At 41.2% G+C, this 26,285-nt stretch overlaps 1 protein-coding gene and 2 long non-coding RNA genes across 7 annotated transcripts in view; 1 reads left to right on the top strand and 2 right to left on the bottom strand.

Annotated features, from left to right (window-relative positions):
* The window catches only part of MAP3K5 (mitogen-activated protein kinase kinase kinase 5), a 177,915-nt gene that overhangs the window by 142,668 nt on the left and 8,962 nt on the right, over nt 1-26,285 (top strand). For 3 of the 5 annotated variants that reach the window (XM_059700425.1, XM_059700423.1, XM_059700427.1), the window contains 8 exons: nt 2,792-2,949; nt 5,971-6,148; nt 6,933-6,953; nt 7,999-8,179; nt 8,271-8,439; nt 13,425-13,610; nt 16,864-16,969; nt 24,748-24,991. In XM_059700425.1, coding sequence (XP_059556408.1) covers nt 2,792-2,949; nt 5,971-6,148; nt 6,933-6,953; nt 7,999-8,179; nt 8,271-8,439; nt 13,425-13,610; nt 16,864-16,969; nt 24,748-24,991 — 1,243 coding nt within the window. The remainder of the gene's footprint in view (nt 1-2,791; nt 2,950-5,970; nt 6,149-6,932; nt 6,954-7,998; nt 8,180-8,270; nt 8,440-13,424; nt 13,611-16,863; nt 16,970-24,747; nt 24,992-26,285) is intronic. The other 2 variants (XM_059700426.1, XM_059700424.1) reach the window with 1 other exon arrangement.
* LOC132236922 (uncharacterized) lies at nt 983-8,359 on the bottom strand. Its single transcript, XR_009453413.1, has 3 exons — nt 8,228-8,359; nt 8,007-8,134; nt 983-1,527 (listed from the first exon to the last, which is right to left on the bottom strand). It is a non-coding gene; the product is annotated as an uncharacterized LOC132236922 (long non-coding RNA).
* LOC132236921 (uncharacterized) overlaps nt 9,079-26,285 on the bottom strand; it is a 32,757-nt gene continuing 15,550 nt past the window's right edge. The window contains exon 3 of the long non-coding RNA XR_009453411.1: nt 9,079-9,222. This is a non-coding gene — a long non-coding RNA (uncharacterized LOC132236921). The remainder of the gene's footprint in view (nt 9,223-26,285) is intronic.

Raw genomic sequence — 26,285 nt, 5'->3', positions numbered from 1 at the left:
AACCAGACGTAACATGCCGAATGGAATTAACTTCTCCCCAGACCTGTTCCACCCACACTTTTCCCCATTGCAGTTAATGGCCACTCCAAACAGAGAATTATCCGTGGCGCTTCTCTTTTCTCACACTCCCACCCAATCCATCAGGGAAACCTATTGGCTCTACCTTCAGAGTGTGTCCAAAATTGGAACAGTTCCTCACTGCCTCCACTGCTACCACCCGTGTTTCTCACCTGCGTTACCTCAATAACCTCTTCTCCCTGCCTCCTCTCTTGCCCCCTATGTCCATTCTCAACTTCAGCCCTATCACTCAGAGACAGCAGTGGCTTGCTACTTCTTTCACAGCAAACAAACACCAAAGCCCTTACAATGGTGGACAGTTTGGAATTCGTCACCTTTTAGACCTCATTTCCTCCTCTTTCCCCCTTGCTCACCCTGTCCCAGAAACTTAGGCCTTCCTGCCTTTCCTTCATCGCGCTGCAGGGCCTTTGCACAAGCTTTTCCTGCTGCTACAGCACTCTTCTCCCAGCCATCTGCTCCTTCAGGTCTTACCTCAGGTGTCATCTCGGTGAGGCCCTCCCTATTTGCTTGGCAGCTCTCCCTGGGCACATCTGCTACCCTTTTCTTACTCTTGTTTTTTTTGGGGGGGTTGTCATAAATCATAACTTTCTAACATACTATACAACTTACTTGTTTATTATGCTGTAGTTTATTGTCTGTCTCCCACGGCAAAAATGTCAGCTCCACAAGCACAGAGATCTCTGTCTGTTTACTCTGCAGCTATATTCTAAATGCCTGGAACAGTGCCCGGCCCACGGCAGGCCCTTAATCTGGAACTGCTGGACATATGGTTGAATGGACACAGTGTGATGTCAGAATTGAAGCTTGTAGCTACTAAGCTGTAGTAGCTTCCCAGACTGGCTTGCAGCTTCGTTACCCAGCTCTGTAAATCTCTTTATATAAAATATTAGGTGTCATGTGCTTGTGGAGTGAAGGGAACTGATATGAACACATGGCCAAACCTGTTTTTATTGCCACTTGCTCAATGAGGGATAATTAAACACAATTGGCAGGTAGCGCTCTTTGAAATATCTGATGAATAAAAACATTGCATAATTTATTATTAAGATATTACTTGAATTGTCCAGTTCTTTTCAATTCATATACTGTTGATCAGTTGTGATGCCTACTACTATATTAAAACAACTCAAATTCTCTCAGTAATTCTATTTTAGACCCGGAGACAACAGAAAGGAGCAGTAGGCTTCAACACATATTTTTTAAAGACCACTTGATTTAACTTACATCATAAAACACCACCACTTTGGGGAAAGCTATAAACGAAGATAAATCACAGTACTGTTCTCCTAAGCATAGGTGACTTGAGGAGTGTGGTTGCCTGATCCTTGGCCAGGTGAAATGCTTCCGTCCAGGAATTTTGCTGATTTAAGCTGAGAGCAGACATGTGCAGGTGTATGTGGACATGAACTTGAGCTACTGCTATGTAATGATGAGGTCTGGGGGATAAACCTGCCAAGATAACAATACTAAATTAATTGACAAAATTAATGGACTTTATTTATTTTTATGACAACAGCCAGCTTCCAGCTCATGACAGTAGCTTTCATAGGAACAACTTAGAGGAATTTTGCATAGCAGTTTTCACCTACAAATCATGCACAGGCATTTGTAAAAGGTGGTGTCTGTATTTATCAAAATGTCTATCATTGGTTATGAATCAGAAAAGACTGAAGTAGCACTTTTGGCAAATGCCTCAAGATTTGAAATAATTCAAGATGGCATCGTGGAGGAGTTCCTATTTGCTGATTACGCCATTTGTATGAATATATCAGAAGCAGGGGATGTGGCAATAATCTGTTTCTCTTCCCACTCTGTCCTCATTGCTCGACTTCAGGGAATCACTGCAGCAGGCGTTAGAAACACAAATCCAGTCTCTCACTTGAGCCAATGATACAACTGCAGTTGAGTGTTTATCAGAGACATACCAGACCACAACTAGAACCACGGGATCTTGGCTCCCCCACTTAATTCTCTTTCCATCATATTGCATTCTTCAACTCTCTGATTCTTTATATAAAATACCCTCTCTTTTTTTCCATTTTATTCTTCACTCTGTACCTGGTGATTTGTCTGTACTGATGGCTCATGGCCTGTCTTTGACCTGTTAAACCCGTTATTCCATGGACCACAGGCACATAGCAGAAGTCGTAAATATTTGATTTATAGATTTACATTATTTTTGACAATACCTTTTAGAATCTGCATGTTTGCATGATTTAGAAATAAGAATAAAAACAGAAGAACTAAGCATTCAAATCAGAAATTGAGAAATATAAATCTAAGGAAATTGATGAATGACCTAGACTTTTCTTGGAAAAGATTGGAAGTATTCATAATGAGAGTTTTCATGTCCTTCAAAAACTGATTTTAGAAAACGTGTGTTGGTGTATTCTCTGTTGTTCTCAAATGACCAGTTGTTAGAAGTTTCTAAGAGGTCCTGATAAAATAATGCCTTAATTATACTATTTAAGAAATGAGAACGTATCTGTTCATATCCAGGTAATATTGGTAAACTATTTTCACCTCGCTAATAAAATCCATTATAAAAACTGCTATTTTCTCTTATATTCATAGCAGAGAAAAACTGGAATTCAAAAAGGATGCAGTATTAAGACCTGAATCATACTTTTAAAGTGTCTTATTTATGTAGAGGAATTGAAACTGTCATTAGATGTTCTCTTTTGAAGTAGGATTGTGTTTGTACTCTTCCCAGGTACCCTTCAGTACATGGCACCAGAAATAATAGACAAAGGACCCAGAGGCTATGGGAAAGCAGCAGACATTTGGTCTTTGGGTTGCACCATCATCGAAATGGCCACAGGGAAACCGCCCTTTTATGAACTGGGAGAACCACAAGCAGCAATGTTCAAGGTCACATTTTGTATACCTTAATATCTTAAAAACCAATGGGTAAAACTGCTGGCTGTTCCGTGTGTGCATGCCATCTGCTTTTAGCCAGAAGGCAAGGAGCGTAAGTGAGCACCATATGAGAGCATATTATAGTTCAAGATGATTCACTCCCCTCAGTCGGTGCCTCATAAGAGGCTCTCCCCACCTTAGTTTTCTCAGCTATAAAGTGACACGCAGTGTAACTTCCATTGACCACATTTTCACAGTGCAGTGTAAAGAACACACCACTCCATGGAAGATGGTGTAAGCTCTTTGGGAAACACAGGTTAAAAAGCTTCCATGGAGGAAGATATAAGAACATTTTTTATCTATTTAAGTATTAAACCAAATAAATATTTTCCTTTACTTTATTATAAGAGTTTAACATCTCCATTTAAAAAAGGCATGGTTTTGCTATTTTAAGTACACATCTTATTCTCATACTAGAGGCCCGGTGCATGAAATTTGTGCATGGGAGTGGGGGTTCCCTCAGCCAAGCCTGCACTCTCTCGTAATCCAGAACCCCTCAGGGGATGTACGACTGCCGGTTTAGGCCCACTGGATCAGGCCTAAACAGTCAGTCAGACATCCCTCTCGCAATACAGGACTGATGGCTCCTAACCACTCGCCTGCCTGCCTGATCGCCCCTAACCACTCTGCCTGCCTGCCTGATCACCCCTAATCACTCTGCCTGCCTGCCTGCCTGATCACCCATAACTGCCTTTGCCTCGGCCCTGCTGCCACAGCTTCGTCTGGAAGGTCATTCAGCTGTCCAGTCTAATTAGCATATTATGCTTTTATTATTATAGACTAGAGGCCTGATGCATGAAATTCGTGCAAGAGTAGGACTTCCTTCCCCTGGCTGCCAGCACCGGCTTCCCTCTGGCACCTGGGACCTGGGCTTCCCTCCAGCTGCCAGGACCCAGGCTTCTCTCACAGAGGGAGGCTCCACCCACCCACCACAGCCTGCTGTCCCAGTGGCCTGGGCCTCCCGCTGTGAGGCGATCTTGGGGCGATGGCCGGGCCCCTGACTAATTGCATCACACCCACCTTGGCTGGCCTGGCGCCAATGGGTGTCATAACGTGGTCCTGGATGGTCATTTTGCTCTTTGGCCATTTGGTCGATTTGCATATCATGCTTTTATTATATAGGATATTACTCTTCTAGCCTCTTAATTCGCCCATTAGTAACTCTTTTGGGAGTGGGAAGCAGCCCAAATAGGGAGCATCTGATATCAAAATAGAGCTGAGAGAGCCCTGGGCCACAGCTTCCAAATCTGGAGACTGGGCAACGCAGTGACCTATGGCTGCGTCCCTGAAGTTCTCACCTGCTACACCACCACGCCAGAGTGAAGTTTAAACTGAGAACTTGGCCTGGCCGGCATGGCTCAGTGGTTGAGTGTTGACCTATGAACCAGGAGGTCAGGGTTCGATTCCCTGTCAGGGTACATGCCTGGGTTTTGGGCTCTATCCCCAGTAGGGGGTATGCAGCAGGCAGCTGATCAATGATTCTCTCTCATCATTGATGTTTCTCTCTCTCTCCCTCTTCCTTCTTCTCTAAAATCAATAAAAATATATTTTAAAAAACAAAAATTAAAAATAAAATAAACTGAGAACTTGTTTCCTGAGATGGAAAGCTCACATTCTTCTGTTCTCTAAGGCAGAAGACTTTTGATAACTTATTTTTTCCCCTGCCTCTGACCATGTCTCTAGCACTTTTTCCATTGGTGAAGAGCCTCTCAGGAGAGGCCCTGTGTTACATACCTTTGCTTCTGTACAAAGCTTGGTGTACTTTGAGCTTGAAGATGATGTGATGGGATACTGCTGACACAGAAATGAGTAGTGTAACCAAGCCTGAAGAGTGATGAGAGCTACTACCTTTTTTGACATGAATGAATGTCTTTCTCTTCTTGGCCAATCTCTGAAGTTGTTACCAATGTTTAGGACTTCACTCTGAAATGCTGCTGTTACCGTCAGTGCAGCGATCATAATACAATGTGCTTTAGACGAGATAGCGTAGACTCTGGCACTGATTTACAGTGTTTGAATCCAGGCTCCAACACAGTCAAGCTAGTTGATGACTTTGAGAAAATTACTTAACCTTCTTGTACCTCAGTTTCCGCATCTCTAAACTGGGAATAAATTTAGTATCTATCTAGTAGAGGTTTTTTGAGGCGTATATGAGATAATATGTGCAAAGCACTTAGAATAGTAAAGGCTATATAAGTATAACAAACAATTACATATTACCTATGTAATAATACACTTATATAAACTATATAACATAAAAGCTTTCCTTAGAAAATTTTCTCTACTAAATACATGAAAACATTAAAAAACATTTTTTAGAATGGCAGCAACGAAAAGAAAGTTGAATTGCTATAAAAATTCTATTTTATTTAAAGTGTTTTTAAATGTCTTTTAATGTAGGCAGTTTGAGACGGGGGAAATATTCATAAATTATGGAGTAGAGGAAAGAACACAAATTTTAAGCATTAAAGGTTCAAATCCCAGATTTGCCTTTTTATAACCATATAACCTGACCCCTCTGAGCCTCGTTTTCCTCATTGGTGCAACAAGTATAATAATATTCAATCCACTGGGTTGTTGGGAGGATTCATGAGATTCATTGAATGAAAATGGAAAAAGCCAAGCACAGTGCCTGGCACATCACTATCATGACCAGCACAAGGGTCCAATTAAAAACATCCTTTCTTCTTGCTGGTGTGCGAATGTGTCCTCAAGCCTTGAGGACTGAATTGCTACTTTATAGTGCTGTTTAGTCTCTTATGCTAATCACTCTGCCTATGTCATTGATAAAGTTGCAAAAGCACTCTGGAAACTTTCTACAGCCTACAGAAAAAGTATCCTACCTCCCTTTGAGAAAATCCATGAGTTGGTAGTATATGATAAAGGATTTTGTTACAGTAGGAGACCAAGTTATGATGCCAGGAGCTCATGGGATGAGATGTCACTCAGAAGCCCCATTGTGCTGTTTCTTAGGTGGGAATGTTTAAAGTCCACCCGGAGATCCCGGAGTCCATGTCGGCGGAGGCCAAGGCATTCATACTGAAGTGTTTTGAACCAGACCCTGACAAGAGAGCCTGTGCTAACGACTTGCTTATGGATGAGTTCTTAAAAGTTTCAAGCAAAAAGAAAAAGACACAGCCTAAGCTTTCAGGTATGTGGTTGCATTGAAGGAGATACAGTTCAGAGTCCCTAAATCCTAAGCTTTTAAGATGGACGATTTTTCCAGAAGCAAGCTAATCTGTCTGTAGATGTCACTGGAAATTGCTGTGAACACTGGCAGTGTTCTCAGGCATCCAGTTTCAGTATCGGGAAGCTGTGTTACCATCACCCTCACAAACGCCAGGACCTCGTGCATAATAGTGTTTCATCATTCGGTTAGTAGGTATTTTTACTGTGTCAGTATCTACAGCATTCTAGCATTGCTGATCCAAAGGTTAAAGTGGAAAACGGGTGAAATACAGCCTTTTAGAGCTGAAACTCCAAATTACAACTAATGGGTTACAGGGCTATTATAGAGCTGAACTGTTGAATTTTCAATCTTTCTAGATAATATGTTATTTTCATTTTAGACAGTAGAAAATACTTATTGCTTCTTAGAGAATATCTTTCTGAGTAATTAACTCCTCCCCGCCCACCCCCCCCACCCCCCCCCCTCCCCCACCAAAAGAAGCATTGCCAGTTGTAAGTAAAACAGCAGTGTAAAAATGTTAATTGCATTTTTGCAAGGATTTCCATAACTCATTTCTGAGAGAAAAAAACAAGTAAATGATCTGTTTGTTGTTGGTGTTTTGGTGTTTCTATGGGATGAGGGTGGGCAGCTTGAAAGCTTGGAACGGGCATTGCTTCCCACATCAAGTCCTCACTTTTTGTTGGCTCCTCAGTTTAACAGCAACCCCAATGTGCGTTTATGTTGTTCTTTGCTTTTCTTCCCACAGCTCTTTCACCTGGATCAAATGGTGAGTCTATTGTTCTATTTTCCATTGAGCTGAAGCTGGGTGGGTCATGTGATCAGCTCCTCAAATAGACTCCTCCTCCTCCCCCTGCTTCCGGGGGCAGCTGCTGGTACGAGGGATGTGTGCAGTTGCCCTCACCTTTCTCTTCATGAAGGAAGCTTCAGTTGTTCCTCCCTAAATGCATGAGGGTGTTTATATTTTTGAAATCTTCAATTTGAGTGGAGTCCACACTTTCTTAGCTTGGAGCAAGTTGGCCATAGAATCATAGTATCTGAGAATTGGGAAAGAGATCATCTAGTCCCGTGGTCGGCAAACTGCGGCTTGCGAGCCACACGTGGCTCTTTGGCCCCTTGAGTGTGGCTCTCCCTAAGCCTTAGGAGTACCCTAATTAAGTTAATAACAATGCACCTACCTATATAGTTTAAGTTTAAAAAATTCGGCTCTCAAAAGAAATTTCAATCGTTGTACTGTTGATATTTGGCTCTGTTGACTAATGAGTTTGCCGACCACTGATCTAGTCCATTGGTTTTTGAAATTTGTGTTTAGCAGTGAACCCTTTTTTACGTGAATCCTCAGGCAGAGCCCTGATGTATAAGGCTCACAGAGCATATTTGTTTTAGGTAAAACAGGGTTGGAACCTGTGTTCTAGAATCACAGAATCCTACTTACTCACCCCATCCGAGGCAGCCCCAAGGTGCTAAGGTGGACCCTTACACCTCTGCGGAACATGGTTTAAAACTTAGAGATAGAGTTAACAGACCTAAAAATGACCTTCCTGAAATCTGACAAGTGGACAATAAAAACAGGGATTGGAACCCAAGGCGTGCTGGGTCTGATGCTTCCTCCAGTTTCATGCTCCTGAGATCTTCCTGACAGGGCCCATGAGGCCGCTTCCTCACCGACCCCTCCTGCGGGGGTCATCTATTGAGCCTGGGAGCAATCCGAATATCATGACCAGACTCTTCACAGCTAAGACTGCTCTCTTTCAGTAGGCATTGCAGCATGCGTACGTTTTTCCCAGCATTAATTCTCTTTCCCCTCCCACAAGCAGAATACCTTAGGAGCATATCCTTGCCAGTCCCCGTCCTGGTGGAGGACACGAGCAGCAGCAGTGAGTACGGCTCAGTTTCTCCGGACACGGAGCTCAAGGTGGACCCCTTCTCTTTCAAAACAAGAGCCAAATCCTGCGGAGAAAAGGATGTGAAAGGAATGCGGACCCTCTTTTTGGGGTAAAGGCCTGACGTACTTCGGGGGGAAGGAAGTGTGTGGTGTATCACCTTATAAAGGAAAGTGTGATTTGTGCTGTGTGGATTATTGCAGCATTCCAGATGAGAATTTTGAAGATCACAGTGCTCCCCCTTCTCCCGACGAAAAGGACTCCGGGTTCTTTATGCTGCGGAAGGACAGCGAGAGGCGGGCCACCCTTTACCGGATCCTGAAGGAAGACCAAGACAAAGTTGTGAGAAACTTAATGGAATCGTTGGCTCAGGTAAAACCTTTCATGGATGCTTCATGTTTTCAGAGTTTACATATTTTAACTGTCAAAACCAGTGGGCCAACTGGTGTGGCTCAGTGGTTGAGCGTCGACCTATGAACCAGGAGGTCACAGTTCGATTCCTGGTCAGGGCACATGTCCAGGTTGTGGTCTTGATCCTTAGTAGGGGGCATGTAGGAGGCAGCCAATCAATTATTCTCTCTCACCATTGATGTTTCTATTTCTCTTACTCACTCTAAGTCAAATGCAAAGTTTTCCTGTTGGTGAAGCTCCCCCTAGTCCCTACCAGCCTCTTTTACGCTTCATTTATTCATATATTCAACCAATCAATACACTCACATTGAGCAACGTGAATTGCTCACTCTGACTGTAGCTCACAACTGCCTCTCAGTCACTCCTCTGAGCATGTAGGAAACATTGCAGATGCAGCAGAGGCCCGTGGTGGAGGGGCTGCGTTTAGGTGGCAGGTGATGGGCAATAACGAGCAAATTACATAGTGGGCGAGGGGCCATTGTGCTATGAAAAAACAAATCTGGCCAGTCCAACTCTGGTTCCCTCATGTATTTCTTCGCTGGAGTTGCCATAACAGATACCATAGACTGCGCAGCTTAAACGCCAGGAAATTATTTCTCACGGTTCTCGAGGCTGAACGTCTCAGAACAAGGTGTCTCCAGGTTTGGTTTCTCCCGAGGCCGCTCTCCTTGGCCTGCGGGTGGCGCCTTCTTGCTGTGTCCTCATTGGCCTTTTCTCTGTGCACTCCTGGTGTGTCTTCCTCTCCTTATAAAAACATCAATCCAATTGGGGTAGGGTCCCACCCTTGTGATCTCATTTAACCTTAATTACCTCCTAAACCCCATCTCCAAACACAAAGGCTAGGGCTTCAGCATACGAATTCGGCAGGGAAGGACACAGTTCAGTCCATGACACCTGGGACTTTGTTCCTTGGGATTCTGCGTACAGATACGAGTAGGAACCCCAGGCCTGCTCTGTCTCCTGTGGCTACAACCTGTCCTGCCCGATCTGTGTGGACTGCATGTACCTTCTTCCCTCCCATCTGTCCTGGGAAAACAGCTGCAAAAAGCATGGAGGAGGAAGAGTTGGTCAAGTGTTTAGTTTCTCAGTCTAACAATTTACATTGTTCTCAGTTTGGATTGGGGTGTATGTGGAGCCAGGTGCCCACAAATGCTCTTCCTTCCTCTCTCTCTCTCTCTCTCTCTCTCTCTCTCTCTCTCTCTCTCTCTCTTGATACCAATAAAAACATATCCTCAAGTAAGGATTAAATAAAAAAGAGTAAATATGTATTTAAATATATTGGGTGGGCAAAAGTAGGTTTACAGTTGCTCATATGGAAAATAGAGTAATACAATAATTAATAAATAATACAAGAATAAACTGTTTAGAATACTCACAACTGTAAACCTATTTTTGCCTCACCCTGTATAGTAGCATATGTAATTAAATATATAGTTATAATGTGTAATAATAATAAATATTGTAAATACAAGAAATTTTAAACATATAGTAATAGTAAGCAATTTCTATGAGCCAGCTATTGTTCTTGGTATTTCATAGGTATTTGCTCAGTTAATCCCCATGAGAATAGTGCTATATAAATAGTTCTGTTAGCATCCTCACTTTGCACAGAGGAGGTGAGTACACTTGCCTAGGCCATGAAGGCCTAAGTGACAGAGCCAGGCAGTCTGGCTCCCAGGTCTGTGCTCTTAACCACCACACTGCTCTCCTTCCTGGGATGACAGATGGTGACAAGTGATGGAAGAAACATAAAGCAGGGGAGGGGGTGGCATTTTGGGGTGAGGGGACAGGAAAATCATTGTGGAGTGAAGGTTCTCCTATGGCCATTAGTGAAGATACCTGTTTTAGGCCATAAACACAGAACTCAGGGATTGTTTAAATCTCATGTTCTTCCCCAAAGGGTGTGCTGTTCCAGTACAGAAAATGTCTGGTTTTTTGGTGTTTTTCTTTGTCTCTCCACTGGATCATGGGTCCATCGGGGCAGAGACAACCTTGATCACTGTCATTGTCCCACCTCTCAGCACAGAGCCTAGAAAGAAACTCCATTTCCATGACTTTGCTGAAATTCTTAAATTTTTATGTTGGTTAATCCTCTCCAATGTTTTGTGATTTCCTAGTTTTTTAAGCCCACTTGAATGTTCTCTATAAAAAGATACATGAAAGTAAATCTTATTAAAAGAAGCCATCAGCGGGCATGCCTTATGCACCAATAGGAGAGACCAGTGAGGACCAGAAACTGCTGGTCAGAATCACATGCTAAATCCAGAATCAAGTAATAGTGAGGGTCCTGCTGATTGTACTGCTGAGGCGACTGTGAATCCTTTCCTGTGATTCCACCTGATGGTCTAGTGGCAGAGCAGGTCCTGACCCAGCTAATTGGGCAGAAGAATGTAACGATTGAGAGCTTGGGCTCAGCCACAACTTACCTCAGAACTAGTTCCACCATTTAAAGGCTGTGTGATTTAGGCAAGTTATTTAACTTCTCTGAGGCTGAATTTCCTCACCTATAAAAGAGGAAATGCTATAAAGAATAACTAAGCCCTGGCCGGTTTTGCTCAGTGGATAGAGCGTCGGCCTATGGACTGAAGGGTCCCGGGTTCGATTTTGGTCAGGGGCATATGCCTGGGGTGCAGGAGGCAGCCAATTCTCTCTCATCATTGATGTTTCTATCTCTCTCCCTCTCCCTTCCTCTCTGAAATCTATAAAAATGTATTAACAACAACAACAAAAATGAATAACTAAGATCATGAGCAATTGAGATAATAGGAAATGTTCCATGGATGTTAACTATTATTATTGTTATCATCAAACAGGCTAATAACAATATTTAATATCTTTCAATGTTTTTCTACAACCAGATAGAAACAATTCTTTCCATTGTATTACATATTTCTAGGTACATCTTTACATTTAAGCCTACCCTTTATAACAAGACTGAAATGTAGATGGCGGTCAGGTCCTCAAATCAGCCCATGAAAGGCCTTTCAATCTGTAGCATCTTCTGAAATCCACTCATCGTTTTTAAGGCAGTTTAAAGGATAAAGAATAGAGAGCATCTTTGCAAAAGATTCTGTAATGATACCAGGAATGCTTAGAAAAAGGCACCCTGTCAGATGCTACCTTCTGATGGCGAATCAGGTGTTACCCGATAACTAAGATGCTCATTCGTGAAGGCACAGTAGTGACTGCACACAGAGACAGGAGTTAAAACAGAAACAACGATTGTGTACGTGGCTGAAATACACTAGAGAGACTACATTTCCTGAAGTAGACGGCGTTCCTTTGTAGGACAGTGGCACTCACATCCAAAACCCAGAAGCAACATGTTTTTCTGTTGTGAAAACAATGCTAATGTCAAAAAAAATGTTTGCTATTTAAACTGGTGCCAAACATTAACTGATTTTTCACTAAGCTCAGCTTCCAACTCCTGAATAAGTCACATTTTTCTTCTTGAACATGTTTTCGTGTTATGATATTTCCTGTGAATGTTTACTTTGGGTGTAATTTAGTTCGTGGTAAGAAAATAAACAGTTTATAATTGTTCCCAGTCTCATTTTAAAATATTACCTTAATGACAGCCTTCAGGATTTTCAATATAATCTTTTCTCATGCAAACATCAATATGAGAGAGAGCTTCCAGATGAGAATGTATTGAGAGGAAGAGCTTCCATTTTCATAGAACCCTAGATATTGTGATTTTTCACAATCCAGTTGAGGCATTTAATTTTGATAATTTAGTAACAAAATGTATAATGTGAGATAGACATGAGCATTATAAAAATCCTGTTTATTTTTTTAAAAAAACATTTTTATTGATTTTAGAGAGGAAGGGACAGGGAGAGAGAGAGAGAGAGAGAGAGAGAGAGAGAGAGAGAGAGAGAGAGAGAAACATCAATGATGAGAGAGAATCATTGATTGGCTGCCTCCTGCACACACCCCACTGGGGATCAAGCCCACAACCTAGGCATGTGCCTCTGACTGGAATCAAACCCAGGAACCTTCAGTCCACAGGCTGACACTCCATCCACTGAGCCATATTGGCCAGGGCAATCCTGTTGTTTCTTAAAGTTAAAAAGAGAATAAATAACATCCTACTATATTACCTTTAAGAAAGCAATGTTGCTTGAGCAAGTAAAAAAGAAATTCAGCTTGAGAGAGGGAATTTTTAGAATTGTATTTTGTTTTTAACATATGAAATATTCCGTTGGTCAATTCCTATAAGTAATTGCTTTGTTGATGGGTAGGAATTGTTTCAAGGACAGAGTGTGAAGCCAGCCCCTTTCAGTGGCAAGGAACTGCCATGGTTCAAGGGCAGTTGAAGTACTGGGGACATGTAGATAGACACATAGCAATAAGAGAAGGGGACTCTGAAGGAGTCCAACCAGAGTGCCCAGCCAAGCCTAGAGTGTGAGTCCAAGGGACTTCAAGTTCCAGGAGTTTGTACATCTTTTCCTGGCTCGGTGGCTATGGGCCCTTTGATGTGCCATTTCTGTTTGTGTCCACTTCTCTCCTTATCCATTGCTCCGGCTTCCTTCCTTATGACTAGATGTACTCTTGCCCCTGTTTTATGACTTCTCTCTCTGGACAGACTTGGAGCTTGGGGTCCTATGGCTTATTGCTTGAATCTCTCTTTAGTTCCTGATTAAAATTTCTGAGAGTAAGAGTCTTACTGCCTCTGCCTGTCCCTGTTTGGGCAAAGCTTTGTGTATCTGACTGTATCACGGCTATTGGCTAACGTATGGAGTAGTTACCCTTCTTCCCAAAGCCTGATTATTTCTTGGAAAGGACAGGAGGAGGGGAAGGAGCCATATTGTTCAAATATGGTCTTTTTCCCTTAGACGGACCATTTGGCAGTCCAGTCCTTCCCAGCAGGGGCTGTGAGCATGGCAGGCCCACGTTCCTAAGCCCACTGACCGACTGACAAGTTAACTGGCTTTTATTCACAGGGGCCCGAAGAACCTAAACTAAAGTGGGAGCACATCACAACCCTCATCACAAGCCTCAGAGAATTTGTGAGATCCACCGACCGAAAAATCATAGCCACCACCCTGTCAAAGCTGAAGTTAGAGCTGGACTTCGACAGCCACGGCATCAGTCAGGTCCAGGTGGTGCTCTTCAGCTTTCAAGATGCTGTAAGTATGAAATCCTGCCAATGTTTTTCCACAAACTCTGGCTAAAATTAGTCAGAAAAATAGGATGGAACTTAAGTTCTCTTGCCTTTCTTTCTTTAATGATTTCAATGAATTCTCTTCTCTTTGGATAAGTGTGAGATGGTTGCCCTTTTGCGTGCTGTGTGAGATTTGTGTTTTCTATGTTTGCATCCCCAGAGTTAAATATACATTAAATTGTACACCATGTAAAATAGCAAAACTCATAAACATCTTCATGGCTGAACTTTGTTCTTATGAAATCATGTGGTAGGTCACTATTTCAGTGACTTGAGCAACAGAACACACTTGAGTCATGCATGCTCTCATTCCGTAGGAGAGGTGCCATCTAGTGGACATTGAGAAAATGACCGTACAGATTGGAATGACCATTACTGAATAAAACCAATAATCCTCCACCCCACCCTCCACCTCAGTTACTAGTAAACATGTTTGTTTAATAAATATTCACTTTTTTTTCTAGCCAGCAATATACTTCAGAGCCCAGGGCATCACTGAAGGAAAATTAATACACATGATCTAATGAGACATTGCTGAGGATTCCTCGCTCTCAAACAGTTGCTATGCAACACAAGCTGGTCCATCTTCCAAAAGCCTGATTCAAAACCATATGCTATTCTTGAATGGGACTTATCTGTGGAGCTCTGTACCAAAAAAGCTTGAAGCTATTCCTAGAAGGCCCTTACAGGGTACAGATTTAAATAAGAGAGTTCTTGACACTGTCTGTGGTATGAATATAGAAGCACTTTGCATAATTTTATTTAAGTTCAAAAAATTAATTCACCCCTAATGTATTTATTGCTCTTATGTAGAAACTAAAGGCCCAATGCACAAAATTCATGCAAGAGTAGGCCTTCCTTCCCCTGGCTGCTGGCACTGGCTTCCCTCTGGCACCCGGGACCCAGGCTTCCCTCGCAGCCCCAGCTTCGTCTGGAAGGTTGTCCAGAAGGATGTCCGGAAGGATGTCTGGTCTAATTAGCATATTATGCTTTTATTATTATAGATTATCTTGACAATTATAATTGGAGCATCAAATGATTCCTGATTTTAAACCAAATTATAATCCTTCAGCATCCACTGATATTCTCTGAGACTGTGTAAACCACCTCATCTTTGGGCTATATTGTGGGTGGGGACAAGACTCCTGACATGATTGAGGTCATGAAAGCAATTGGCAAAGCCTAACATTAACATTCAGTGTTAAAGGCACACTTACACATGCAAGTAGGGAAACCCAACCATCTGGGAATAGAATAAAATAATTCAGTGAGTTTGCACTTGCCCACGTGGACATTTGTCTTTCAGCCTGGAGGATGAAAAGCAAATTGGCTTGTAGAATTCAGATTGAGAGTGCTTTAGTTATCATACACACACACACACACACACACACACACACACACACACACACACCACCCTGTTCACTCATTGTCCAGAATGGGAATAACCTGGAGAATGGGCCCTGTGTAATGTACTGTTTAATGAAAAACTAGGAGGAGCAAGTCATGGTCATAGGGGCTCTCTCTTCCATCTTCTGTGTGAGACTCTTGGGAGAAATATTCTAGTTTACCAGGTGTTGTGCCCAGTGCTAAATCAAAAAAGCAGGAAACTCCTTTAAGAAATGAAGGTGGTGGGACAGACTCATTTTGATAGGATTTGCTAGAGCAAGTGTGAACCACGCCCTGACTCATTTTCTTGGGAGTAACTACTGTGAGAAACTCCTCCGAACCACTCCCCTCTAACTGAGAGATTTTGATGATGATGGAGCAAGGGAAAGAGTAAGCAACTGGAACTCCAGCTTTTATAAAGGGCAGGATTGCAGCGAGGTCACCTCCGCAGCTGCCTCTAAGATCTCTAGTTAGAGTCTTGTTAGAAAAGTAGCCTCTTTTCTTAGAGGACACTGTCAACCAATAATTAGTAGAGTTAATCCACATTTTAAATAAGCGATAGAGGTTATTTTAAAAAGGTAATGCATATGGTTTAAGCATACAGTGGAATATTGTTTACCCTTAAAAAGGAAGTTCTCACATATTACACTAAGTGAAATAAGCCAGTCACAAAAATACTGTATGATTCCACTTACATGAGTTACCTAGAGTAGTCATATTCATGGAGACAGGAAGTACAGTGGCGGCTGCCAGGGGCTGTGAGGAGAGGGCAATGTGGAGTCATCGTTAATAGGTACAGAGTTTCCATTTTGCAAGATGAAAAGAGTTCTGGAGATGAACAGTAGTGATGGTAACACAACAGTGTCAGTATCCTTAATGCCATTGAACCAAACACTTAGAAATGGTTAAGATGGTAAATTTTATGTTATGTTTATCTGACATAATTTTTTAAAAGAAAGGTAATGTGTATATCTATTTCAGTGTCTGTTTAAATGTGTGAGCCCGGCCGGCGTGGCTCGGTGGTTGAGCATCGACCTATGCACGAGGAGGTCAAGGTTCGATTCTCGCTCAGGGCATGTGCTTGAGCAGCGGGCTCGACTCCCAGTAGGAGGCGTGCAGGAGGCAGCCAATCAATGATTCTCTCTCGTCATTGATGTTTCTATCTCTCTCTCCTGCTCCCTGTCTCTCTGAAATCAATAAAAATGTATTTAAAAAAAAATAAAGAAATGTGTGAAATGTTACTTACTCGGTTTAAAAAGGTGCCCTCACAACAGAGAGCTTTAATGTGAACAGCTTTTCTGGAGTGCTGGAACAGGTTGTTCCCATTTGCAGCGATGTAAAGAACTGTGGGAAGGGAACCAAGGCGCGCACTGTGGCAAATAGGCAGGTAGCACATACACGCTCCTGTTTCCCCTTCACCTGCTTTTTCAGGGCACCAGAGCGTGGCGAAGCACTTGGGTGGATTAAACAACAGGATCATAACATTCAAGAAAAGTGCTCATTTTTAAAAAGCCCCTCAGCCTCTTTTCCCCCCAAATCTCCTCCAACATCCATTTGCAGACGTCATGAAAGGCGGAAACTGCACGTTCTCTGTTCTAACAGAGCACCCTTCTCGTTTAACCAGACTGCCTTTCATTTAAATAATGTATCTCATTTGCTTACATGGGGTTCACTGAACTTTAAATGGAAGTGGCAGTTTTTCATGTGACATAAATTATTCACAACTCAAGGTGAAGAGTCCTTTTTGTTATTTCGTTGATAAATCCAGATGCTTGCATCAGCTAGGTTATTTGCAATTAAAAGTTCATCAAAGTGTCACTCTCTTTCTCCAGGTGAATAAAGTTCTTCGGAATCATAACATCAAGCCACACTGGATGTTTGCCCTGGATAGTATCATCCGGAAGGCAGTGCAGACAGCCATTACCATTCTGGTTCCAGGTCAGAAACACTTAATTACTCTGTAAATATTTGGTGTTTGATGTTTTATATTGCTGTTCATTTATCATTTATGGCGTCTCCTTCCTGCGTTTAAGACCAGGCTAACCAGGTTAGCCTTCTTTTTTATTAATCTTCTCAGTCAGCAAATGTCATTTATGTAGGGCATACAGTCTGAGCCATGGTCCAGCAGGCAGAATGTTTACGGCGAGTGAGGAAGACTTGCTGCCTTGTCTTTAAAGAGCATGTTTGGATAGGAAGAGAAAGAAAACTATACAAGTGACCCAAATACATGTGCATTTCAATATGCAGGTATCTGTGCTCAGAAAACACATAAACACATTCCTGCGTCATCTTTACCAGGTTCCCAAACCTGCCGTTGCCTTGAGTGATACAAAGAGTCCTTTGGGATTACAGCTTTCAGGGCTCCTCCCAGGCTGAGCTGAGACTCTCCTGGAGAGAAAGCCCAGCAATCTGATTGTAACCCAATTCCCAGGTCATTTGGGCACGCAGCCAGGTTTGGAAAGTGCTGGTCTGTTTGCAGTGAGATACGAAAGGGCCAATGTTGAGTGAGGTGTGTGTTCACACTCTAAGGCAAACTTCCAAAGGGTTTTGATAGTCTACGCAATAATAAAAGATTTCAAGCAAAGCTCTTTCCCTGTGTGAGTGAGTGAGTGAGTGTGTGTGTGTGTGTATGTGCGTGCATAGATAGATTTTAGATACATAAATTGGAAGCATGTTCTATTGTACAATTTGTACATTTATTTTAAAACATTCTAAAGTAGAAATTTTAAAAGGTAAATATAAACTGTTTTAAAGTTTAGGTTATTTGTAAATGGTTCTGTGAAGTTTCAAGTCACCATTCATACTTCCAAGTTGTGGAAGTTCCTCTCTTCTCTCAGAATGCCTGTTTGACTTGAGAGTAAGGGCACCAGTGTCGATCTTTATATTAAACATTAATAAACATTAATTTCTTTCTTTCTTACGTAAGAAATGTCCCTCATACCTTGGCATCCTTGCAACTTTGCATTCTCCAGGTCTCAGACTCCTGACCTACCACAAAGTCTAGATTAGGCTCTTTGTTATTCTCTCTCCTTGGAAATGTTTTTTCCCCATTTGTGACATTTGCCACAATCAGAAGCTACTTTTATTTTCTTGTCTATTGGGTGATTCCCTCACCAGAGAGCAACAGTATCTATTTTATTCTATTCTGTGCTGAGCATATTGTCTAGCACAGTGCCTGGAAAGCAGGAGACCCCTGAAAAACATTGCTTGAAACATTGCTTGTAAATGAGTTTCACATGATTATAACAAACTAGAGGCCTGGTGCACAAAAATTCATGCAAGAGTAGACCTTCCTTCCCCTGGCTGCCGGGACCCGGGCTGGCTTCCCTCCGGCCTCGGCTTCGTCAGGAAGGACATCCGGAATGATGTCCAGAAGGATGTCTGATCTAATTAGCATATTACCCTTTTATTATTATAGCATAAAAATGTTACATAAAGAAAAAATCCAGCAAGTTTTTGAAACACATGACTAGTAGTTGGATGTGAACCTAAGGAATGTAAACCTAATGTAATGCTTTAAGGAAGTTAACATATATTTATATTTAAATGATTGAATTGGAATAAACTTGGATGTGGGGGATGTACTAGAAAGGAATTACATACTCAAAAGTACAAGGGGTGAAAGGGAATAGGCATGTATCAGTAAAAGGGGTACATATAGGCCACGAGTGAAATGCACTAGTAACCTAAATTAAGAATGCCATGCCCTAACTGGTTTAGCTCAGTGGATAGAACATTGGCCTGCGGGCTGAAGGGTCCCAGGTTCAATTCCAGTCAAGGGCATGTACCTTGGTTGCGGGCACATCCCCAGTGGCGGGTGTGCAGGAGGCAGCTGATCGATGTTTCTCTCTCATTGATGTTTCTGACTCTGTATCCCTCTCCCTTCCTCTCTGTAAAAAATCAATAAAATATATATTAAAAAAAAAGAATGCCCTGCCCGGCCAGGTGTGACTCAGCGGTCAAACCAGGAACCAAGAGGTTCCAGGTTCAATTCCCAGTCAGGGTACATGCCCGGGTTGTAAACTCAATCCCCAGAAGGGGCATGTAGGAGGCAACCCACCAATGATTCTCATCATTGATGTTTCTATCCCTCTCTCCCTCTCCCTTCCTCTCTCTGAAATATATCTATATCTATATCTATATCTATATCTATCTACCTATCTATCTATATTATTTTTTTAAAAAAAACAAAACACAAAACCAACAATGCCCAAATGAGGACAGGACAGATAGATTATACTTGGGAATAATTTAAATATCATATAAAGGATCTGTTCATCTGGTTTTAACAAAAAAACACTTTCTTTTAAAATGGATTGCCTAAATTTAATGGACTGTATCCTGGAACTGAAAAAGAACGTCAGTGTAAAGCCAGCGGAATCTCAATGAGGTCCGTAGTTTGGCTAATAGAATTGTGCCAATGTTAGTTTCCTCCTTTTGACAAATATAGCGATATAAGATGTATGAGCAGGGTGGAAGGTATATGGGAATTCTTTGACTTATCTTTGCAACTGTTCTGTAAGTCAAACAGGAAGTTTATAAAGCACACTGATTGCCACACTAAAGGTGAAATGCAGTTACGTTTAGGGAAGGGATAGGGTGAGTGCAGAGAGGCCTGTCTCCTTCCATGGGTGTCCCAGTGATGGGCTCTGCTTTAACCAACCCATGTGTGGAACAAGGCACTTCCTTTGTGGAAAGCGTTTGCTAAGGAAAGCGTTTTGTCTTTCCACTGTGAAATTGGTGTCTTTGAGGCCCCTGGGAGTCTCAGATGACAATTGAAATTACTGCTTGAAAGGACTTTTTTAAAGTGGAAATTTTAGAGGAGAATTCCATAGAGAAAGTATTTTTTATATTCCTCGCAGGATAGGTGAAGACAATGTGTACTGTATACTACCTACCATTATGCAATTGATGGGTCTATATGACAAGATGAACTAGTTTTAAACATTGACAGTTCCATCAAATTTCTAAATGTCCCTATTTTGTTATACAGTTAAAATTCAAAGGAGCTACATTAAAAATACCTATCTTCATATTCTCCTGATAAAAATTCCTTTTAGGTGACAAATTACTATAATTAACCTACCAAAATTTGAAAGGCATGCTAAACAAAACAACAGATTTAAAAGTATGCCATCATGAGCACATACATGTGGAGAGGACCCAGATCTTGGTTTCAAAACACCATTTCTTTAATAAAAGGAATCAGAGCTTCTTGGAGAAATGTTTGATTCTAGGCCTGGAGTGAGGGAAATACAAGATGAATCTGGAACATCTTATGATGCCACAAAGTAAGGAAGTGCCCCCAAAAGGAAGGATGGAGGCTTATTGAAAGGACACCAGAAACAGCTTGAGGTGTTCCCAGAAGTCTAAGCCAGAGCAATTTGAGCAATAAAATAAAATGCATTGTATTATAGCCCATAGAATAAACTAAATATCCATGAGTCCATACTGCTATAAGTAACTGAATCAATCTATAAATATATGGTGAAGGGCCAAGTCTTTGTTTTAGTAGAAATTTCAATTATAAGAATAGAAGGCATTGAGGGAAATAGAAAATTAGGCAAACACCACAGTAATAATGATTGGAGGCAAGAGCCATTCATGGCTGCTAAGATCAGGAGGCAAAAGAGTGATGAGAAACAGGATATTTGAATGATCTCAGAGTATATCTCCCCACAAGATGTTTACTAACTACAAAGGGAAAACAGTGACTTTACAGTGGAGGAACCTGGCAGACACCTTCTTTACCAAACGGTCCAGGTAAACATCATAATAGTAAGATACATCAGCATCGTGTACCTCCTGGTGTGGTGCGCTTGGCACAGCTTTGCCCTTGTGCTGTTCTTGCCAAAAATGCACAGCCTCAACCTAATCATGACAAGACATTGGTGAACTGAAAATGACATAGTGCAAAATAACTGGCCATACTCCTGGTGAGTGTGGAGGTCATGGGAGATATAGAAATAGGAGGTATCTGTCACAGATTGGAAGAGACTGAGGGAACGTGAGCACTAAATGCAGTGTGGGATCTCGGATCAGAAAAAGGACATCAGTGGGAAAACTGGTGAAGTTCAAATAAGGTCTGTAGATTAATTCATAGTATTGTATCAACATTAATTTCCTGGTTTTGGTGATAGCGTCAAAGCTATGTAAGATGTCAGGTTAGGGCAAGCTGCTGAAGGGGATATGGGAGGTTTCTGTACTATTTTTGCAACTTTTTGATATTCCTGACTACTTCAAAATCAAAAGTAAAAAAAATAAAAAAGTGCTCAATCTCCTTTCCTCCACAAAGAGCACACGGAACAGAGAGTACGGTGCAAGCTCCTTAAGAGGTTTTTCTCAGGCTGTTTTCTCACGTGCCCTCAAGAATCAGCCATTAGATGACAGGCAACATCAAGTACTGGCTGCTGGTAGTGACCAGATGGAGAAATGCTGGTATGGAGACCATGGTGGCATTGCTTAGGCAGAGAGAACTGATAATGTAGGCATACTTCCTATATTAACAATAATTTTTAAACCTGCTGAAACACTTGATGTTACTACCAGTTGTTAAACTGAATCAGTCATGTGACCCATGTCCACATGAATGTAAACCGACCAGCATTCTATACCATATGAGGACCTTAATGTAGGTATCATACCCTATGCACTGACAAGTATTATGATTTTATTTGGCATCAAAAATACCCTGTGTTAAAGCAGGTTGGTCTAATTATTTTCCTCTGGGAAAACATCAGTTGTGGTGGGGTGGGGTGGGGTGGGGTAGGGAGGTGGGGATAGTATTGTTGCTTAATCCCCTCTTGCTGTTCTGAAATGCACTGGCTCTAGTTTCCCACACGTGAATTAATGATCCTCTACTTGTTACAGGCGCCCCCCCCCCCCCCCCCCCCCGTCCCACACCCCCGCCCCGGAGTCCCTGCCTTTCTCCTGGCATTTGACTCTCTCCTGACAGTCCACTCTGCTCTCCTTTCTTCTCGGCCTCTGGGCTACCATTTGAGCTTCCTTCTCTCTAAAGCCTCTCCCTCTCTCTCCACCAGCCAAGACTTCCCCTTCTCCAGACCCTGCTTAGGCCCTCTTCCTCCAGGAGCCCATCATAGAGTAAGCCACCACTAGCTTTAATTATTGCAAAAGTGCTTTATCTACCCCTTGGCACTCTTAATACGTGCACACATGAGTTATATTTGTAACTAGGTCTATGCCTGAGACCACCTAAGATATTTTTGGCTGTATTAATTAGTACTTGTAATTTCATGTTATCGTTGTACATGCTCGTATGGCTCTCTTGTGTCTTCACCCTAGTTTTCCTTTAGCTTGTTATCTCTGGGGACAAGGACCAGATGCTGCATCTCATTTGGATATTTTACAATGTGTTGAAAGACCAAAATAACAAAGTATTGTATTTGTTTATAATTTTCTACTTTCTTCAAATTGACATAATTTTTTAGTCATACATAAAATGATAATTTATGATAATTTAAAGTATATAGCATTAAGGAAATATAAGGGATACTTAAATATAATAATAAATACCAGAAATTTTCCCTCCCGAAAGGTTATAGTCAACAGGATTATAAAACTTTAATTGTTTTAAAATTTTCAGTTAGAGACCATAAAAGGAATTTAAGAATAATTTTAGAAAAATATAAAAGGCCTAATCTTATATTCTAATTTAATCTAGAATTCTACTTTTTAAAATTATTTTAAAGTAAAATATTTTTTCAGTATTTTGTTTCCTTCTTAAATACAGATAATCCTAGTAGAATAACTCTTCCATTCTGCCAACGTTTTTTGATAGGCTAATATGCCTTGGCCTCCAGACTAGATGCTGGGTTTACAAAGTAAAACACTTGATTTCGAGTCACTCCTACTATAGATGAATTAAGGAAATGGAATTTTGGAAAGAGAATTTGGAAATTGATAATGCAGAAAGCAGAGTAGAGGTGGATTTTGGTAAACCTTAAAAGATAAAGGGCATGGATGTGGAGAAATTGGAACCTTTATTTGGGGTTGTAAGATGGTGCAGCCATTATGGAAAACAGTAGTGGCTCCTCAAAAAAATTAAAAATAGAAATACCATGTGATCCAGCAATTACTTTTCTGAGTATATATCCAAAAGAATTGAAAGCAGGATCTCAGAATTATTTGCTCATAGCAGCATTATTCACAGTAGTCAAGAGGTGGAAGTGTCCATTGACAGATGAATGGATAAAGAAGACGTGGTACATACATACAGTGGAATATTATTCAGCCTTAAAAGGAAGGAAATTCCAATATACACTACAACATGGATGAACCTTAAGGACATTATGCTAAGTGAAATAAGCCCATGTCAAAAGACAAATATTGTATGATTCTAATTATATGAGGGATCTATAGTAATCAAATTCATAGAAACAGAAAGTAGAATGGTGGTTGCCAAGGGTATAGGGGAAGGGGAAATTGGAAAGTTGTTTAATGGGCATAGCGTTTCAATTTTTAAGATAAAAAAGTTCTGGAGAATGGTTGAACAACAATATGCATGTACCTGACGCTACAATTTGTACACTTAGAAATGGTGAAAATGGTCAATTTTGTGTAATGTACTTTTTAACCTTCAAAAAAGTTAAAAAAAATAAACAGAGAGAGATAAAAGAAGTCAGGGCTACATAAACTTGACCCTAAGAAGGGCACTCTGGTTTTTGTTATGAAAAATAGTGAGTTCCTGTTTTGATTGTTGAATTTAAGTGCCTGCCCAACAGGAATATCTAGGATGTAACAGGATCAGGGCCAGAAATATACTCTGTTATCCCCACATTACAAGTATTTAACCTTCATAGATTTTAATGAGCTCATCCATATAGAGTAAATAGAAACATGAAAAAGTGAAGGATAGATTTCCAAGTTCCAGCTTTTAAAGGCAGGTCGTAGGCAAAAAGGCTCTGAAGACACGAAGCAGCAGCCAAAGATTTCTAGGAAGGTACGATACACAGGTCGGGCAAGGTAAGGAAAGAGAGAGTTACCTAGAAGATTTGGCAACTACTGAGCCTCTGGTTGTCTTGCCAGAGTGGCTGTATTGGAGTGGTGGGATGGGGTCTTCATCACTCCCTCCGGAGCCCTCTCCCCCACACATCTGTGGTTCATGGACTCTTGGGACAGGCTTCAGGGTGTCTGTGAGCCCTCAGGAAATCTAGGCAAAATGTTGTATGAATGTGCTTTTCTTTTGGGGAGAACCTCTGTGGCTTTCAGATAGTCTTGCTAAAGTGAATATAAGCATGTGGCGTTTTCAGTAGCCCCCTCCTATCCCCTTACATTTTGACTGCTACAGGCAAAAAGCATTCTGTGTACTTACTTTTGTTTAGATCATCTCTCTATATCTGTTTCCTCATTTCTTAGTAATTGCCAGATCTCATATAATCTAAAAAATGAATTCTACTTGTATAAATAAATTTTTCTGTTTTTATATAAGTGCCTTTCTGATTTTAGCATCTATCTTATGTGTGGTGTGAATTTTTCTTCTGTTTGAATTAAATCATTAAGTTTATATATCTTGTGAATTGTGCAAATTCACTGGCAGAACAGACCTGAATTACTACACAGAAATCCATCCTCATTTTTGGAAAATCAGTTTGGAATGTAAATCTTATTGACCGCAGGGGAGATGACATTCATGTCTTAAGAAATTAAGGCAATTGGTCATGTTTTAATAACACTGTTGTTGATATTATGCTTGACAGAACTGAGGCCACATTTTAGCCTTGCGTCTGAGAGTGATACAGCAGATCAAGAAGACTTGGATGCAGAAGATGACCATGAGGAACAGCCTCCAAATCGAATTGTCCGAAGACCTCATGCCATCCTTGAAGATGCTGTGGCTACCTCAGGGGTGAGCACACTCAGTTCTACTGTATCCCACAATTCCCAGAATGCTCACCGATCACTGAATGTACAGCTTGGAAGAATGAAAATAGAAACTAATAGGTAAGTCCTATTCTGACTTGGGTAGGTTTCTTTTTTCTGACTTTAAGTGCATGTGTTTTGGGTCTCCTTTACAGTGTGATCCACAGAAAATACAAAATATGATTCCTTTATCCCATTAATGTAAACTTGATTTAAAGCCTTTCTTTGTTAAAAAGAAAGAGAGAGAGAGAGAGAGAGAGAGAGAGAGAGAGAGAGAGAGAGAGATTTTAGTCTCTTTAGTCAAATATATTTTCTGTTTCTACCAGTTCAAGCCCCCAGCACCTTTTCCTTAACCACTGCTTTATCACCCACTGCACTGAGGCTTTTGGAGTCACTTTGGTGTAACCTCATGGACTGCCTTGGACACAGACTAGGAGCAGCATGTACCGTCCAACAGATAGCTGAAAGACAGACAGAAAGCCCGTGTTCTTCAAAGCCCAGGATTTGGAATATCAAGTTCTTTCAGGAGAGGAAGTCTCTGCTCTTGAGGAGATAAAACTAATGGTGCAAAAGCTTTGCATTTTAGAACCTTAAAAGGATGATCCGTTGACTACATGTGTGATTCTATTTTATGTTTAATATGGTGTGTCATATCTGGAGTTTAATTTTTCTTTGGAATTTGATAACATAGAACCTACATGACAGGTTATTAAGTGAACAGTAAATATTTCCTGTTCTTCACAGATGTTGGCCAGTTCAAGGTCTGACTCTTGATGATTTGTAGCTTCCTGTGATGGCTACAGTTGACATGTGGGCAACTGAGATTACAGTGGAAAAAAAAAATTTTTTTTTTTTAGTAAATCAATAAAAGTTCTTCAAATATTTAGAAACCTTAGTTGAAAATTCTAATTGTTCACCAGGGAGGTAAAACATTTATTTCTGCTCATAAGTTTTTGTTCCTAAGGTTAAGTTTGAATACCAAGCTTAATACAAGTAATACACAGAGGCCGAAAACCAGGACCACAGGCTTTATTAGAGGAGAAGCACCTGCTGGGCTGTCTTCCAATGGGAGGACAGCAGCACGTGCAGGGGTGGGCACGCCTTTTGAGGGGCGGAATGGGGAGGGGTGGGGGCTTAGTGTACTCGGCGCACACTGACTGGTGGCTTACTGTATGGTCCATATAGGACAGTGATGGCGAACCTTTTGAGCTCAGCGTGTCAGCATTTTGAAAAACCCTAACTTAAGTCTGGTGCCGTGTCACATATAGAAATTTTTTGATATTTGCAACCATAGTAAAACAAAGATTTATATTTTTGATATTTATTTTATATATTTAAATGCCACTTAACAAAGAAAAATCAACCAAAAAAATGA

Source organism: Myotis daubentonii, chromosome 6, assembly GCF_963259705.1.
Source record: "Myotis daubentonii chromosome 6, mMyoDau2.1, whole genome shotgun sequence".
NCBI classification, from domain to species: Eukaryota; Metazoa; Chordata; class Mammalia; order Chiroptera; family Vespertilionidae; genus Myotis; species Myotis daubentonii.
Note: the sequence above shows the minus strand (reverse complement) of the source record. Positions and strands in the feature narration are given on the sequence as shown.